The sequence below is a fragment of the Hyaloscypha bicolor genome, assembly GCF_002865645.1.
Source record: "Hyaloscypha bicolor E unplaced genomic scaffold K444scaffold_53, whole genome shotgun sequence".
In the NCBI taxonomy this organism is placed as follows: domain Eukaryota; kingdom Fungi; phylum Ascomycota; class Leotiomycetes; order Helotiales; family Hyaloscyphaceae; genus Hyaloscypha; species Hyaloscypha bicolor.
Genome location: NW_020194555.1, coordinates 3,000,070 through 3,014,724, shown reverse-complemented (window position 1 = coordinate 3,014,724; position 14,655 = coordinate 3,000,070). Strand labels below are relative to the sequence as shown.

Here is a 14,655-nt window from a genome sequence, read left to right as displayed (position 1 = left end):
AAATGGGCTGAGGACCAAGGTGGGTCACTCCATTGTGTCCATCCAGGGTCGGTTTTCCCGAAAGATTCCTGTTGAAAGTCCCTAAATTCAAATGCCTCAAATTAATTTGGTCATGTCATGATAAACTCCAAGCATGCGGTCCATACTCTGCTGCATATCTCTAAAGGTCAGGTAAGTAAATATCCACAGCCTCTCAAATTCTAGGGGAAATTAAAATATAATATTGAATAAGGACTTACGGGCCAGAAGCAGGAACATCGACCACTTCGCCTTTGTGATCATGCAGGGTGGTAAAGTATATTGGGCTGTCTCGATAATGGTACTTATCGAGAGGCGTGCCGCAAAGAAACGCCACAGGTCTGCCTGTCTCCCAGAAAAGCGGAAATATATCGGGAGGCATGTCGAAAACGACAACTAGTGCTTTCTTGTCGGCCAAGACGAATCCAGCCTGGCAGCCAAAGTCCCCGTCAACAACTGTCATGCCATACTTCCCAAGAACCTCGCGGTCGAGTCGAGTATAGGAAGAGTCCGGAAGAAAGATTTTAATTTCCTTCCCCTTCGAGACATCTTTGGCTTGCAAATTGTCTCGGATAGCTAATAAAGCTGCATGTCTATTTCAATGTGCTTTGGAGATGTGATGTGTTGGTTCGTACGGAGGACAAATGGTACCAGCTCCGAACGCAACGATCTTCTCGAGCTTGCAAACCGAGAGCGCGGCACAAACAACGTTTTGAAGAGTTCTACCTAGCGAACTCTGCTGGAGTTCGTTGCGAACGTCATCCAAGTTTTTCCGAACCGTAGCAGCATCTGGGTTAAAGCGAGCGCGTTTTTCTCTATCCTGGGCTTCATTTTGAGAGTGTGCTTCTGGAAGGGGAAACATTTCTCTCAATTTCTTAATTAGAAAACGGCACAGTAAGCAAGGAGCTTCAACTTACAAAGATCAGCCTTACTGGAGGGGGAAGTCTCGATGTTGCGGTACTTGGCTGTAGAAGATTCTGTTTCTGGCGTCCTCGATAGCTGCCCTGTACATATCATAGTTGACGCCTGGTGGGTGAATTGATTGGATCCAAAAGCTGGCTCGTTCAGTGATGAACCCCGCCCTGGCGTCTTCGTCCTTCATCTCCTCGACCTTCTCCCCGTTCAGAGGATCTCGCTCCAATTCGTCATATGACTCTTTTGGACAAGGTCCCCAGGCTGGCTCGAAGGGGCCGGGTGCTCTGGACTCTTGGCTTCTGTGAGACTTCAATGGCGCAGATCCCGAAGATGTAGGAGGACCTGAATGGCCTCTGGGTGCGCTTTGCCCGGGCTGACCAACCTGGCTTTGATGAGACACTTCTGAGGACGATGATCCCGAGGAAGGGGGGCGGGGTTGTGTTCTGTGAGCTCGGCTTGGACCAGGCTCACCAACTTAACTGTGATGAGACATCGAAGAGGAGGAGGAAGGAGGTCGGGGGTGGTGCGAACTAGACATCGTGGCTCTCTACAGCACTCTGAGCAAGACAGTGAAGTATTGTATGCAATGTTTGATCTGTGCTGGCACTGGTCGTTGGAGATTCTAAAAGTTCCAAAAGCTAGAAGATGTTGAAGTAGGGAAGGAAGAGCTTGGTTCTGAGCGCGAGAAGGGGGGTATAAATAGACTTTCAGAGTGATTCAGCGGCATCTGAATCTGATGAGCATGACTAGAGAACTCTTAACATATTCACACAGTGCAAGGTTACCATTATGCTGGACTGAACTTTCATTGATTCAGACGTGGATGATTCAGAGCTAACTGAAGTTCTCAATCAAGGCCACAGAAGCCCTGGGATACTTCGCAGGAAACATCAACAAGAAACTCCAAACCCCCGTGGTCAACCTCAAAGACCAATTCTCCATACACCTCCTCAACCATCCAACGCTTAATTCGCCAACCTATCTGCACCCTATTGAACTCCCTCCTAACGTGCCAGAATAAAACCTTGAAGCTCACACTCTCCAACTCCTCGACCTCAATGAGCAACAGCTCAAAATAGGCCCTGTTCACCACATCCCCACCATTTGCCGTCTTCCACCCATTAATCTACCACCTAACAACCCACTCCGCCGAGTTTCCAGGTTCCATAAATTTCCCCTTCGCTTTGGTCAAGAGAACAAAGAAAGAATTAGCTGGGCATTTCGACGCACTTTCCCAGAATGTCCTAGACATGGAGGACCGAGCTCTAGCTCTCTGCACTTACCTTTTTATTTCCAGTTGCTTCTAGACTCTTACATTTATTTATTTCAGACATAAGAATGGAAATTTTTCCATTGGGAGTGTTATTTGCAAAATGCCACGGGTAGACCCAAAGGGCTTCGGAGAGTCTGGTGATTACATTGTCGTTTATATATAACAACATCCACCGGCTATGCAATGCCTACTGTACAAATCTCCCCTCTATCATTGCTCATTGAACATATCCCTGAAAGCCCTTGTCGCATCTTCCTGACTCGGTGACACTGTCCGGGAATTCGGCTTCGGCGGCGGCGGGCCTTCCCCTCTATCACTCAACCCATAATCCAACCCATATCCCCTCGATTCCTCTCTCCTCGCGGGTCTAAATCCGGCACCCTTACCCGTTGCAACAGAGGGCGCCCGAGGGATCTGATGCGTCGTACCTTCCAGGACGGCCACAGCATCTTCATCCGCGAATTGCACATTCAATAACACGCGACCCTTCGGATCGATTTTCGCGTGGGTGGGATTGACATAGAATTTGCTGCCTCCCACTTTATCAGGCTCGATATGCTGAACCCCAGGAATAATAGCCTTTCTTTTCTTCCTCATAACGAAATCATCTTTGAATCCCGTGTTAGGAATTTCAGTGACGAAACCACCCACTCCTGCCGCTGCCGCGAAACTACCCGTTGAAGCTCCTTTGGGCATGACAACACGTGCCTTGACTGGCGCTTTTTCCTTCTGAGGACCGAAGACAGGATGGTTGTAGATGTACTGAGATGTTCTGATGTATGTCAAACCGGCAGAGGGGTGTGTTTTTGGTGGTCCTGCCACAGCGTACGGTGATTGAGACTCCACTAAATCGGTGCCCCTGGCTGTTTGGGGCTGAAGATTTTCGTTGATCCAGTCGAGTACGCGAACAGACAGCTCCGTGTGAGGGGCTGGTGGCAAGTCGAGGAAAGACCTGATGAGCTTATAGAGAGCGATGCGTTCAGTACGCAGAGTCTTGACAAATTCGGTCAATTGCTCCTCCGTGACATCGCTGGCTTCGAGTGCTGGGGGCATCTCTTCAGACTCGCCTGCCGCAGTTGCAATTCGTTTAGCTTCTTGTGTGAGAGCTTTTGCACACGAAGACCGTATGAAGTTTTGGAATTCCGGCTTTCGATTTCGAACTTCAGTGACGACGTATGTGTTGAATTCCCCCTCTGTCTGTCCAGCCAACCATGGCCCCTTGAACTTCCATCTATTTTCCTCCTTGCTCGACTGGTCGGCGCTTGTGGAGTCTAGCTCGCTATCGAACACACTTCTCCGTGAGTCAGAGCGGTAATCGCTTTTAGTCTCGCGGGCGACTGGTATAGTGAGAGGTACGCCCATCTCCTGCCATTTCTGCAACGACAATGCATGGTCTGCCGAGGAATTGAATTCGGTGACGTGTTCGAACGTATCGATTGCCTCGACCCGTATGAAGGGTGTGGAGGTCTTCGAAGTCGCTCGTAAAGGTAGGGGTCGTTTGAATCCCCAGTCGCCTTTTGCCCGTGAGGATTGGGGCGTAGTAATTGTCTGGTGGATAGGATGTGGGAGCGTTGCGGAATCGGAGTTGAAGATGGCTTGTGAGGAGAGGTCCCCTACTGGCCGTGGTAGCGGAGGTGGTATTGAGAAGACCCTTGAAGCTCGTAGCAGAGCTCCACCAGGCGACATACTTCTGGATGCCATCGTAGCCTCGTGGCAAGTTGGGCGTTGAAGCACGCCCGAGTGATTAGAGTTTGGGCAGTGATAATAGTTGCAGCTCGACGCCCTCGCAAGTGCATCAAATTTGCGCCCAAGGTGCACTTTGAGCTCCCAATGTCGCCCTGCCTGCGCCCGAGGAATCCTTGAGCTGAGTTGGGGCGATTGTTAGCTCTTGGGTTGATGTTGATGAGGTTCGAGATATTTTTTGGTCTAGCGCCAGTGGCCCCTGCAATATAATGCACGTGACCAAACCCCTGATTGAACAGCTCAGATGAGGTTTGAACCGGGATCTCACTGGGTCACTGCTGAGAATCTTGCTCATTTTGAATAAATGCATTTCTTTAAGTGTCTTCTTCCTGGTTGTCTTATTAGGCTAAACACAAGCTGCTCCTTTGCAGCACTTCATCTTGCTCCTTGGCGATGTCCCTAAAAAGTTACGAGTGCCTCCTGGTAGATTCGGAAGCTTCTTACATCTTATAGCAGGCAACTAAGAGCAGCGGGAGGTAATCCCTATATAGATAGCGAAACGGGGTTGGAATCGTTGGAGTTAAAATTGACAACATGTGAAGTTTCGGTATGATTCTCCTGAATATTTATTGGATGAAATTGGGCCCGAAATTTCCAGGAGGTTGAGATTTGTGACAACGATATTATTACTTACAATAAATAGCCTCAAGATGTAGCTTGTTCTTTTAACTACTTGTGCTATAAAGAAACCGGATCTATAGGTCCCGTCTAAAATCAATGACATCGTAGTCTCAATTCTCTGCTCCCACCAAGCCAGGGCAATTCGCCCCCAAGGTTTTCAGTAAGAATATTAGAACAATCACAAAGTTCAAAAGACCATATATTCACTCGACAAAAGCCCCAAACGAGCAAACTCAAATGAAACAATCTCTGACCCTTTTCCGCAATACAACAGCTAATACGCACCGGCGAAAAGCCTAGCTGACATTCGACATGCAACAAAGCTTCTTGCCCCCTCTTTCCACCTTCCATCTTCCAATAAAACCTCCACGGCAATTGTGGCTGCGGCGTAAGAGCCTTGATCAAAAAAGGGAGGTGAGTAGTCACATGATGTAGCGCACGTGACACACTCCCACCCTTCACCTTCCGAACTTCCCATCCACCTTCCCTTTTTTGCTTTCTCGCCGTCGCCAAGCCAAGCTGACGCCTCCCTTCCAGCTCCGATCTTTCCACATCTTACTCTCACCACCCATCTTGATTCTCTTCTGCGGGAGAACGATGAATGCAGTCAGGGTTGCATGGAATTCGGTGCACCCGTCGGCCCCGAAAATTATACCGAGGCGCTGAAACGGAAGAAGCGATCGTTACGCTACAACTACCTCTATTGCGTGCTTTACCTATCTCTGACCCTACGGACGTGTACGGATTTCCAAGTGGATTGTGGGTTTACTCGATGACAAGACTAATGGTGCGGTCGATCAAGCGGATCGCCCCGTCCCCGGTGCCAACATCGCGATTTCTCGGGGAGGCGTATTCTTTCGAAAAGGGCCGACGTTCACTGATTTGGGAGAGCATCATGAGCAACTGAAATGGAGATGCCCAATTTGGGACTTCATACGGAAGATGGAATCGGGATTTGAGAACGTCAGCGCATGAACAGTAATCGTGCTCCTGTGTAGAGGGAGATATGACGTCGTTGCAGGAGACTTATCATCCGATTGAAACATCAACTTTGATTTTATCCTACGGCGAAATTACGGAACGTTGAATTCTTGGATGGCGCGTGCTTTCTGTACCATCGTTCCGCGAAATGCGCGTCATAATGCTCACAAGTAACAACGCACCGCATCGCCGTTTTCCGGTTTACATCAGATGATCTAGGAGAAGTACCTTCGTCAAGAAGATGAATGGCTACATAAACTTGCCAATGATGATCTCTCATTCTGATGACGACGCTGGACTTCCGGTGTCGGGTGAGAGTATGGGGGTGGTGGTCGAGTAATTGTATTAGATGATGAATCCAGCGGCAATACCTCTGCTGCGCAAACTACGTGGGAGGTAACTCTGTTGGCATCTGAGCTTCCATACGGGGTTGGGCAGCAACAAGGCTGTTCTCAGCCGACTGGATTCCAGACATGGATGGGTGAGTACCTTAACGTCGGAAGGATCAGGAACATGAGTCGACCCGAGAAATCTCGGAGGCTGCCTGTTGCAGGAAATTCCAGCCACCATCAAGTGTGGGGGTGCTACTGAGACATTTTTCGAGGTAGAAGAAAATTCGTCCATGAGGAATTTTCCTCTGGGGAATGCCTGCCTTTGGGAGCCCGGAGCAAAAAGCAAGAGGAAAAACTGGAGATGATCACTGCACCCCGCGGAGTGGGCTCGTGGGCTGCACCGAATCTGTCATGGCTTGCAGCCCACAGCATGCGGAGTATTGCGAACCACGACAGCTGCTGACGAGTGTCCCGATGGCCAAAAATGGCGTTTTATGGCCACTCAAAGGGCCTTTCACGGCGTCCCCAAGGCCCGGCTCCACGGCAGAACAAGGCAATCGTCGGGGTATCATTGGAATCTGGTTGCCTTTGCGTCGGGCACTCTGACTTGTCGCGGCCTACGACTCGCTGGGATCGTAAGAAATCTATTGAGGTTTCTTCAAAGTTGGGCATCGATTGAAAACCAATTTGATGTTGAAATTCCCATGCCTTGCAAAAGTTACAGGCTGAGTTGGAGCATAGCACCGGGCGAGGCTTTCAACAGGATCATTGAAGCAGGGCATTTGGCCAAGGCCACACGGCTGCAATAGGTGCGCGGTATAATGCTGCAGTGCCGATGGACGAATAGCAAATTGACAACGCTTTTTGCGCAGCGCCAATATTCAACCTGCAGCCTCGCGAACCATACAAAAATCAAGAGGCCGTCAATTCGCTGAATTCGGCAGTTCGCCCTGGAAAAGGGCCATTCTCATGGCCAACTCTAAAACTTTGGTCTGGCCTTTCAAGGTAGTGTTGGCAATAATCAACCTCGTGCGCAGCTGCACCGAAGCTTCTCCGCGATGAGATCAGGTGCGGCGGAAGAACAAAGGGAACATAGAAAAACAACGCGAGAAGAAGCGAAACATTTACAGGAACACTTGAAGATTTGAGAGCTCGATGAATGGAAGAAAGAAAGACAGACACGTGGAGGTGAAAAACTTGAGCAAACGGCTGGGCACGACAAGCGCTCTCGAACTGGTCATTCCCCCTCCACCAAAAAATCGTGGTGGGGTAAGCACCTATGAGATCTGGATACCGATCTCCCTCGGGAGTGATGGGTCGTGCAGAGGGCGGCAAGCTGCATGTCATTGGCTATTCTTGGCTTCCTGGGCGGTCTCACTCAGCACCTGCATCTCGCTCGATGGACGCTGGTTCTTCAGCTTCGAGGATGCTATTCGTGACGGGGCTGTTCCTGTGTTCCATCGGTGCGTAGGAGTATGACTTCCTGGCTGACACGCCCAAATGACTGTCAGATACGAGAGCTCACAGTGTTGGGCCGCACCGGGGCGTACTGAGAATGATTTGCGGTTGCCGGTGTGCCCTGAAATCCATCATGACTGTTCTTTCGGGGCTATGAGACCGAATCGGACCTCTCATCGAGGAGAGAAGGAGACACGGCGAAATAGTTTGTAGGTTTGAAGTACGTCCCTCCCCGGCGTCGGGAGTGGAGGTCGCAGTAGGGACGGTAGGTTGAGATGGGGGGGTTTGTGCGATTGGAGTATGTCATGGTGCAGTCCGAGGCATTTTCCAGCGCGGATTCCTGGATCGACAACGTGGCTGGGATGGATGAAACCTTTGCACCGGCTTTTGACCAGAAATGAGCGTTGTGCACCTATCGGCGAACTATCGCAGGAACCGCACCGCACAGTCTGAAGGCTTCGATGCACTCGATGCAGAGCTGCGGCTTGGCTGACTGGGAGGAGGAAGAAGGAAGGGGAGGCAAGGCAGGGCAGGGCAAGGAGTTTGCGTGAGCATGGGGGGTCGCAGTTGAGAGAACTTTATCCTTCCTTGACAAGGTTCAAAGTTTAGGCGTGGTGTGGCTCCCTTTCCTGTTCCGCGCTTCGCCTCCCTTGACGCCGCGGCCCAAATCGTGGGCAAATTGTGGGCGTCTGCACGAGGGCAGCGAATGAAGCGCTGAAGGCGAGATCCGGGTGGGCGAACTCTTGGGTGAGTTGTGGCCAACCTCCTGGTGCTCCAAACCCCCTCCTCCTCCTCCTCCTTCGTCCTCCCCCCACTGGCTCAAATACCTCCACCCTCTGCCCTCTAATCACTCCAACCTCTGTATATCATCCCACTCGAACCGGAGACAACCATCTTTACTCCCATTGACGCGATTTGCAACGCAGACACCCCCTTTCAGCATTAAATGCCACTTCATCCCTCGGCCCTCCACGTTGATGTACTTCGTACCACTCATATCCTCGAGGCACTCACGCAACCATGTCAAGGTCAACCTCCGGAGTCAACCGCTGTTGAATGTTTCCTTTTATTGAAGATTTTTTAAAGACTTTGATGATTCACTTCTTGTCATATAATATACGCGACTCCCCAGGGCAAACATCCGGACGTCACCTCATGTCAATACGTCCCACCACCTCTCAATAACATCCAGCAACACATGAAGCTCAATATGCCTCAAGTAATACGAAGATACACGACCGATGTTGGGTCGAGAAGCACCAACTCGAGGCATAGCGAAGACTCTCAGACCTCCTCGAGCACTGCGCCGACTTCCCTGCACAGCAGTCCCAGACCGTCGATACATCACGCGGCTACAGAATACAAGCAGGATCTTTCTCCTTCCGCGAGCCACTACCCTCGATCATCGACAGAGACATACGCGTCGACAATAGCTTCTCAAGAAGACCTCTACGAAGAGCCAGATACCTACGATTCCGAGTATGACGTACCCGAGTATCGAGAGGTCGTCGAGACCAGCCTACGGCCCTCGAACCCTTCAGACTTCGCAGAGTACTTCCCTTCAACGAAGAGATTATTCATCCGACACGACAACACCACGTATGATGGGAACATGAACCTGCGAGTGGACACTGAAGATCGGAAGAAGCGTGCGGTACAGCTTTTCCACATGCGAATGCACGACTTGAAGAAGCGCGAGTTCTCCCTCCGTCGATACGAGCGTCAGTCGGGTCGAGAGGTCTGCCATTCAAGCCGAAAATACACCAAGCCAGCCGCGGAGAAGAGACCAGCCATAACTCGATCAGTGAGCAATGCTTTCGCAAGCATCGGCAAGCCGTCTTTCAAGCGAACCAATTCCGGATTGTCACAACACAGTCACAGGAGCAAGAAGGAGATCAAGAGACAGGATAGCGGGTACGACTCCAACGGGGAAGATGATGACCTCGAGGACTATGAGAAGAAGTCCAAGTCAATCCAGATCCCATCCAACACAACCAAGCTCGAGTTTTCCAACTACGCTCAAGTAGATGTCAAGCGCCGAGGGGCCAAGTCCTCGAAGCGCTACGAATTCGAATACTGGGGCTACAAATACACTTGGAAGCGAGTGAGCAAGAAGGACGGGGAAGGAAAGGAGGTGTCATATCATCTGTACAAAGGCGACGGTGGCCCTGCAGTGGCCCATATCGTCCCCGAGCTACGATCTCCCTCTCAGGTTCGCGAAGGAAAGAAGAATGGTGAATGGGTGCCTCCATGCTCGATGTGGATCTCTGATCCCAGCGTTGCGGAGGCAGTCACTGATGTCGCCGAGTAAGTTGCTCATCTAGCTCAAGCACTTCCCATCTAATAACAACAGTGTCATCGTCGCAACAGGCCTCATCGCCCTCATCGATGACTGCATCAAGAGCCACTTCCACCCCAAGACCAAGCACACACACTCAGTCACCGTTCCTCTCACCCCACTGAAGTACGAGGTCGAGTTCGTCTCGCCTAAAGTATTCTTCTCTCGGAGAAACTCAGGGGGTTCAACCAAAGACCGAGAACAAAAAAGCTCGCCTCTCCGGTACGCGAATCCCGTTGAAGCCTACTAGGCTCCGGATATCGACAGTTACAGCACGGCGTAACGCCGGAAATCACGTTTTGCATCATATCACGTCACAGGACTTGCGATGCAAGGAAACGCATATACGTTAGTCAATACATCACATGTATGTATTGCAAGATAGGCATTTGGGAAAGGACAAGGCATGGAACAGGCGTTTACATGGACGGGATGCATACTACAGAGACGAATTTCCTCCATTTGATGACTCGGCTCAGCTCGATCTTATCACGACTTGATGGGGATTTCTATGAGAGAGTTCTCGGGGTCTTTCTCCCTTGTTCTTATTACATATTTTGTATATTCATTTTAATGAGCTTAACGACTCTGATATATATCATCTCGCCCTTGATACCTGCCACAGTAGTGACTTTGAGTCTCATAACAGCTTACTCCGCTCAGTGGCGATGTCAAGACAGCAGTGCCATGGTTCTGTCCTCTGGGACATCGAATCCATTAACCTCTATCCCTGCGTGCCGAAAAAACCGGTGTGCCGAAAAAAACTTTATAGTTTAGGGGTAAACAGCTGCATCGCTTGCGCAGTGAGTTGGCCCAAGCGGGAGTTCTCTGGTAAGAATAAAGAGTAATGTGAATCTGTAGTGGGAGGAGAATTACGGGAATGGAATGGCGACCTTTCACTGGCGCTCTTCAGTACGAATTACAGCTGAGAACACTCGCTCCCAAGCGCCACCCGATTTGCGTGATGTCTGCTGCTGAGGCTGAGCTTCCAACACCGAAGCCTAGGATTAAACACCACCTCCGGCTTCTCATTCAGGATATACATCTAAGACGACAATGAGCACTGGCCCAGTGAATCTGCTGGCACTCGGTACATTCTCTGCGCCCTCTGCGAAGATCTATACTGACTGTCTAATCTGCAGATGGAGGCGGCATTCGTGGAGTCTCGGAGCTCCTCATACTCGACGAGATCATGTCCAGGCTCAAGCACGACCTCGCCCTGACGGAACTACCACGGCCTTGCGAATACTTCCACCTCATCGGAGGCACAAGCACAGGAGGGTAAGCTTTCCACTAGAGTCATAATACCAGTGGTGACTTCTGTCAGGCTAGTTGCACTGATGTTGGGACGACTGAGGATGGACACAAGGGAAGCCTTAGAACAATACAATACCGTTGCAGGCAATATCTTTTCGAAAAAAAACACGAAGTGGAAAATTCAAGATGGTACTTTCAAGGCGTCGACGCTCGAGGCTGAAATGAAGCGTGTGGTTGCTGCACGCCCAGCAGGCAATGCTGAGCTGATGATGATTGATGAGAGTTTGGCAGGTGGGCTGGGACGAGTGTAAGCTAGTCTGACAGATCTCCTGATCCAGCTAACTGGGAATCATCTAGCATTGTCCTTGCTATGGCTGCCAGCAACCTAGAATTTCCGCGACGATTTCGATCATATGAGGTGCGTGAGAACCGAAGCATCAACTGCAGGATCTGGGAAGTTGCTCGAGCGACGACAGCCGCTCCCACATTCTTCAAGAGGATATCAATCGCGGAGCCAGGTCAGGTCGCAGAGGATTTCCTGGACGCGGGCATTAAATGCAACAATCCGGTCGAAGAGGTTATTGAAGAAGCAAGGCTCATTTTTGGAAATGACCGACATGTGGGATGTATTGTCAGCCTTGGTACTGGTCACCCAGGAACGATTGGACTTGCTAAGCCAGACGCGTTCCAGAGAATCCTTCCCTTGAAACTTATCGATACCCTGAAGAAGATAGCGACGAATTGTGAAGAGGTAGCAAATCGGTTAAGTCGCAAATTTGTGGAGTGTCCTGATATTTACTATCGATTCAACGTGACACATGGGGCCGGAGTAGTATCGTTGGAAGAGTGGGAGAAGATGGATGAAGTCGTAGGTCACACGAAGGCCTATCTTCAGAGCGCGGTGGTAACTAAGGCGATCGACTCTGTTGTGCGGGTGCTTCTCGAGCAGCAAAGACCAGGTGCACTAGCAGGGCTAGGGAATGTCACTTTGGGTCAGATATGTTCGTTGTAGTTCCAAGAGTGAAATGATATACTGACAATTGGCAAGGTGGTTCTCTGCCAACTCTTCTGCCCCATATAGCATCCAACACTAAATTGATCTTCTCAGTCCCTTTCGAGAGAGACCCAAACTTTGTGGGACGAAAAGACGTTCTCCAGGAGATCGACAAGAGATTCGAAACTAAACGTCGGGTTGCGCTTTGTGGGATTGGAGGAATTGGGTGAGTTCGATATCCACGAGCCAGTGCCCTACTAAACTATATACAGCAAGTCACAAATCGTTGTTGAATATGCCTATACATGGAAAGAACAGAACCCTACTGGCCATATCATATGGATTCATGCAAGTACGCCGGAAAAGCTGGAACAGGCTTATAGAGGCATTGCGCGAGATTTGCAATTACTAGGTTGGGAGGATCCAAACATTGAAATCCTCACTCTGGTTGTACGATGGTTAAGCAAGGAGGACGCCGGCCCATGGCTTCTTGTACTAGATAATGCCGACGATATAGAGATGTTCTTTGGACCGGTGTCACGCTCTCAAATAGATCGTCCAAGTTCATCATTTGCTGGCCTCTTACCCCGCCATCCTCAGGGATCTGTCCTCATCACGACTCGGGATGCAAGAGTTGGCCAACGACTGACAGATCAAGAGAAAGCGATTGAGATCACACCATTACCTCCTCTGGATGCAGAGCAGCTACTGCAAGTGAAAGTGGCCACGGACAAGGGCACCAGTTCTTCCGAAAATCAAAACCTCGTGGCGACACTAGGATTCATACCGCTTGCAATCACTCAGGCTGCTGCGTTTATCAAAGAAAACGGCATGACTGTGGCTGCATACACCAGAGACCTCGAAGCTAGTGATAATGACCTACAAGACTACCTCGACGAGAACTTGCCAGATCCTCGCAGGGATCCTACAAGTGAGAACTCGGTGATCAGAACATGGAAGTTATCCTTCGATCAGATTGCTAAACAGATGCCGCGTGCTGCAGACTTGCTATCTCTCATAGCAGTGCTGGATTGTCAAGGGATTCCGGAGGCACTACTGCGCCAGGAGACGGATCGCCGGGTTGAGTTCAACAAAGCTTTGGGAACTCTACTATCGTTCTCCTTGATATCTGTGGAGAAAGGAGGACGCGAGTTCGAAGTTCATCGGCTAGTCCACCTCTCAACCCAAAAGTGGCTGGCCTTGCAGGGGTCACAGAGTATGTGGCAGGAAAGAGCGCTATTTATGATGGCGGCGAAATTCCCTAGTGGCAGGCATGGAACCTGGCGGGAGTGTGAAACTCTCTACCCTCATGCTTTGAAGTCCCTCAGTTGTTGTTCTTCATCCGAGAGTACACGTCTCCAACGGGCCGATCTCCTAGAGAACTTGGCTCTATACGATGAAAATCAAGGTCGATATGGTCTTGCTTCTCTAAGGTATCAAGAAGTGTCTCGTGTGCGAGGAGCAGTGCTAGGCAAAGACCACCCTGACACGCTCAGGAGTATGAACAACCTAGCGTTGGTCCTTCAAATCCAAGGGAAGTACGAAGCCGCTGAGGAGATGCATCGGCAAGAGCTCCAGCTCTGCGAAACGGCACTAGGCAAAGACCACCCTAATACGCTTATAAGTATGAATAACCTAGCGTCGGTCCTTGAAAGCCAAGGGAAGTATAAAGCCGCTGAGAAGATGCATCGGCAAACGCTCCAGCTCCGTGAGACGGTGCTAGGCAAAGACCACCCTAAGACGCTCACGAGTATGAATAATCTAGCGTTGGTCCTTAAAAGCCAAGGGAAGTACGAAGCCGCTGAGGAGATGTATCGGCAAACGCTCCAGCTTCGCGAGACGGTACTAGGCAAAGACCACCCTAACACGCTTACGAGCATAAATAACCTAGCGTCGGTCCTTGAAAGCCAAGGGAAGTACAAAGCCGCTGAGAAGATGCATCGGCAAACGCTCCAGCTCCGTAAGACGTTGCTAGGCAAAGACCACCCTGACACGCTCACGAGCATGAACAACCTAGCGTCGGTCCTTAAAAGCCAAGGGAAGTACGAAGCCGCTGAGGAGATGCATCGGCAAACGCTCCAGCTTCGCGAAACGGTACTAGGCAAAGACCATCCTAACACGCTTACAAGCATGAATAACCTAGCAACGGTCCTTGAAAGCCAAGGGAAGTACAAAGCCGCTGAGGAGATATATCGGCAAACGCTCCAGCTTTGCGAGACGGTGCTAGGCAAAGACCACCCTAAGACGCTCACGAGTCTCTTCAATCTGGCAAGCACGCTCATAATGCTAGGCGATCTTCCAGCAGCCGAGATTCTTTTCCAACTTGAGTTAGAACGATGTGAAGCTGTATATGGAGCTGAGCACTCCGAGACAATCGAAAGCCGGCGTAACTTAGCATCTTTGCTAGAGAAGCAAGGGGAAATAATTAACGGAGAGATGTTGTAATACAATTTATTCTAGACGCAATATTGCACTATAACAGTAACAATAGACAAGCACACGACGTGTAAGTCAAAATGCAATAACGTCTTTTAATATGAAATAAGCTTTTGCCAAGGAAAATACAGCCACGCCATTTTCCCAAGATCTCGGGTTCTGCGCCACACTATATTTTCTTATCATTTCCATGAAATACAATCAATATATATGAGCGTCATATCGATCCTTCCTCGAATCTATGTGTTGGGTCTATCCTCAAGCCAACCATCCCAGCCGCATTCGAATT

General features: G+C 50.1%; 4 protein-coding genes across 4 annotated transcripts; 2 read left to right on the top strand and 2 right to left on the bottom strand.

Annotated features, from left to right (window-relative positions):
- Window positions 1-193: 193 nt before the first annotated feature.
- K444DRAFT_627732 (uncharacterized protein) lies at window positions 194-1,035 on the bottom strand (the record flags this gene model as incomplete). Its single annotated transcript, XM_024882839.1, has 3 exons — window positions 194-200; window positions 240-603; window positions 936-1,035. The coding sequence occupies 3 exons, from the start codon at window positions 1,033-1,035 to the stop codon at window positions 194-196; spliced, it is 471 nt and encodes a 156-aa protein (XP_024739771.1).
- Window positions 1,036-2,285: 1,250 nt separating this feature from the next.
- Window positions 2,286-4,094, bottom strand: K444DRAFT_610891 (uncharacterized protein). The gene has a single exon (XM_024879843.1). The coding sequence runs from the start codon at window positions 3,905-3,907 to the stop codon at window positions 2,417-2,419; it is 1,491 nt and encodes a 496-aa protein (XP_024739770.1). The 5' UTR covers window positions 3,908-4,094; the 3' UTR covers window positions 2,286-2,416.
- Window positions 4,095-7,616: 3,522 nt separating this feature from the next.
- K444DRAFT_642025 (uncharacterized protein) lies at window positions 7,617-9,652 on the top strand (the record flags this gene model as incomplete). The annotated part of the gene is made up of 2 exons (XM_024884692.1): window positions 7,617-7,628; window positions 8,711-9,652. The coding sequence occupies 2 exons, from the start codon at window positions 7,617-7,619 to the stop codon at window positions 9,650-9,652; spliced, it is 954 nt and encodes a 317-aa protein (XP_024739769.1).
- A 736-nt stretch (window positions 9,653-10,388) lies between these two features.
- Window positions 10,389-14,487, top strand: K444DRAFT_558183 (uncharacterized protein). Its single transcript, XM_024876812.1, has 6 exons — window positions 10,389-10,769; window positions 10,822-10,960; window positions 11,007-11,243; window positions 11,294-11,937; window positions 11,985-12,156; window positions 12,203-14,487. The coding sequence occupies exons 1-6, from the start codon at window positions 10,736-10,738 to the stop codon at window positions 14,373-14,375; spliced, it is 3,399 nt and encodes a 1,132-aa protein (XP_024739768.1). The 5' UTR covers window positions 10,389-10,735; the 3' UTR covers window positions 14,376-14,487.
- The last annotated feature ends 168 nt before the right edge of the window (window positions 14,488-14,655 follow it).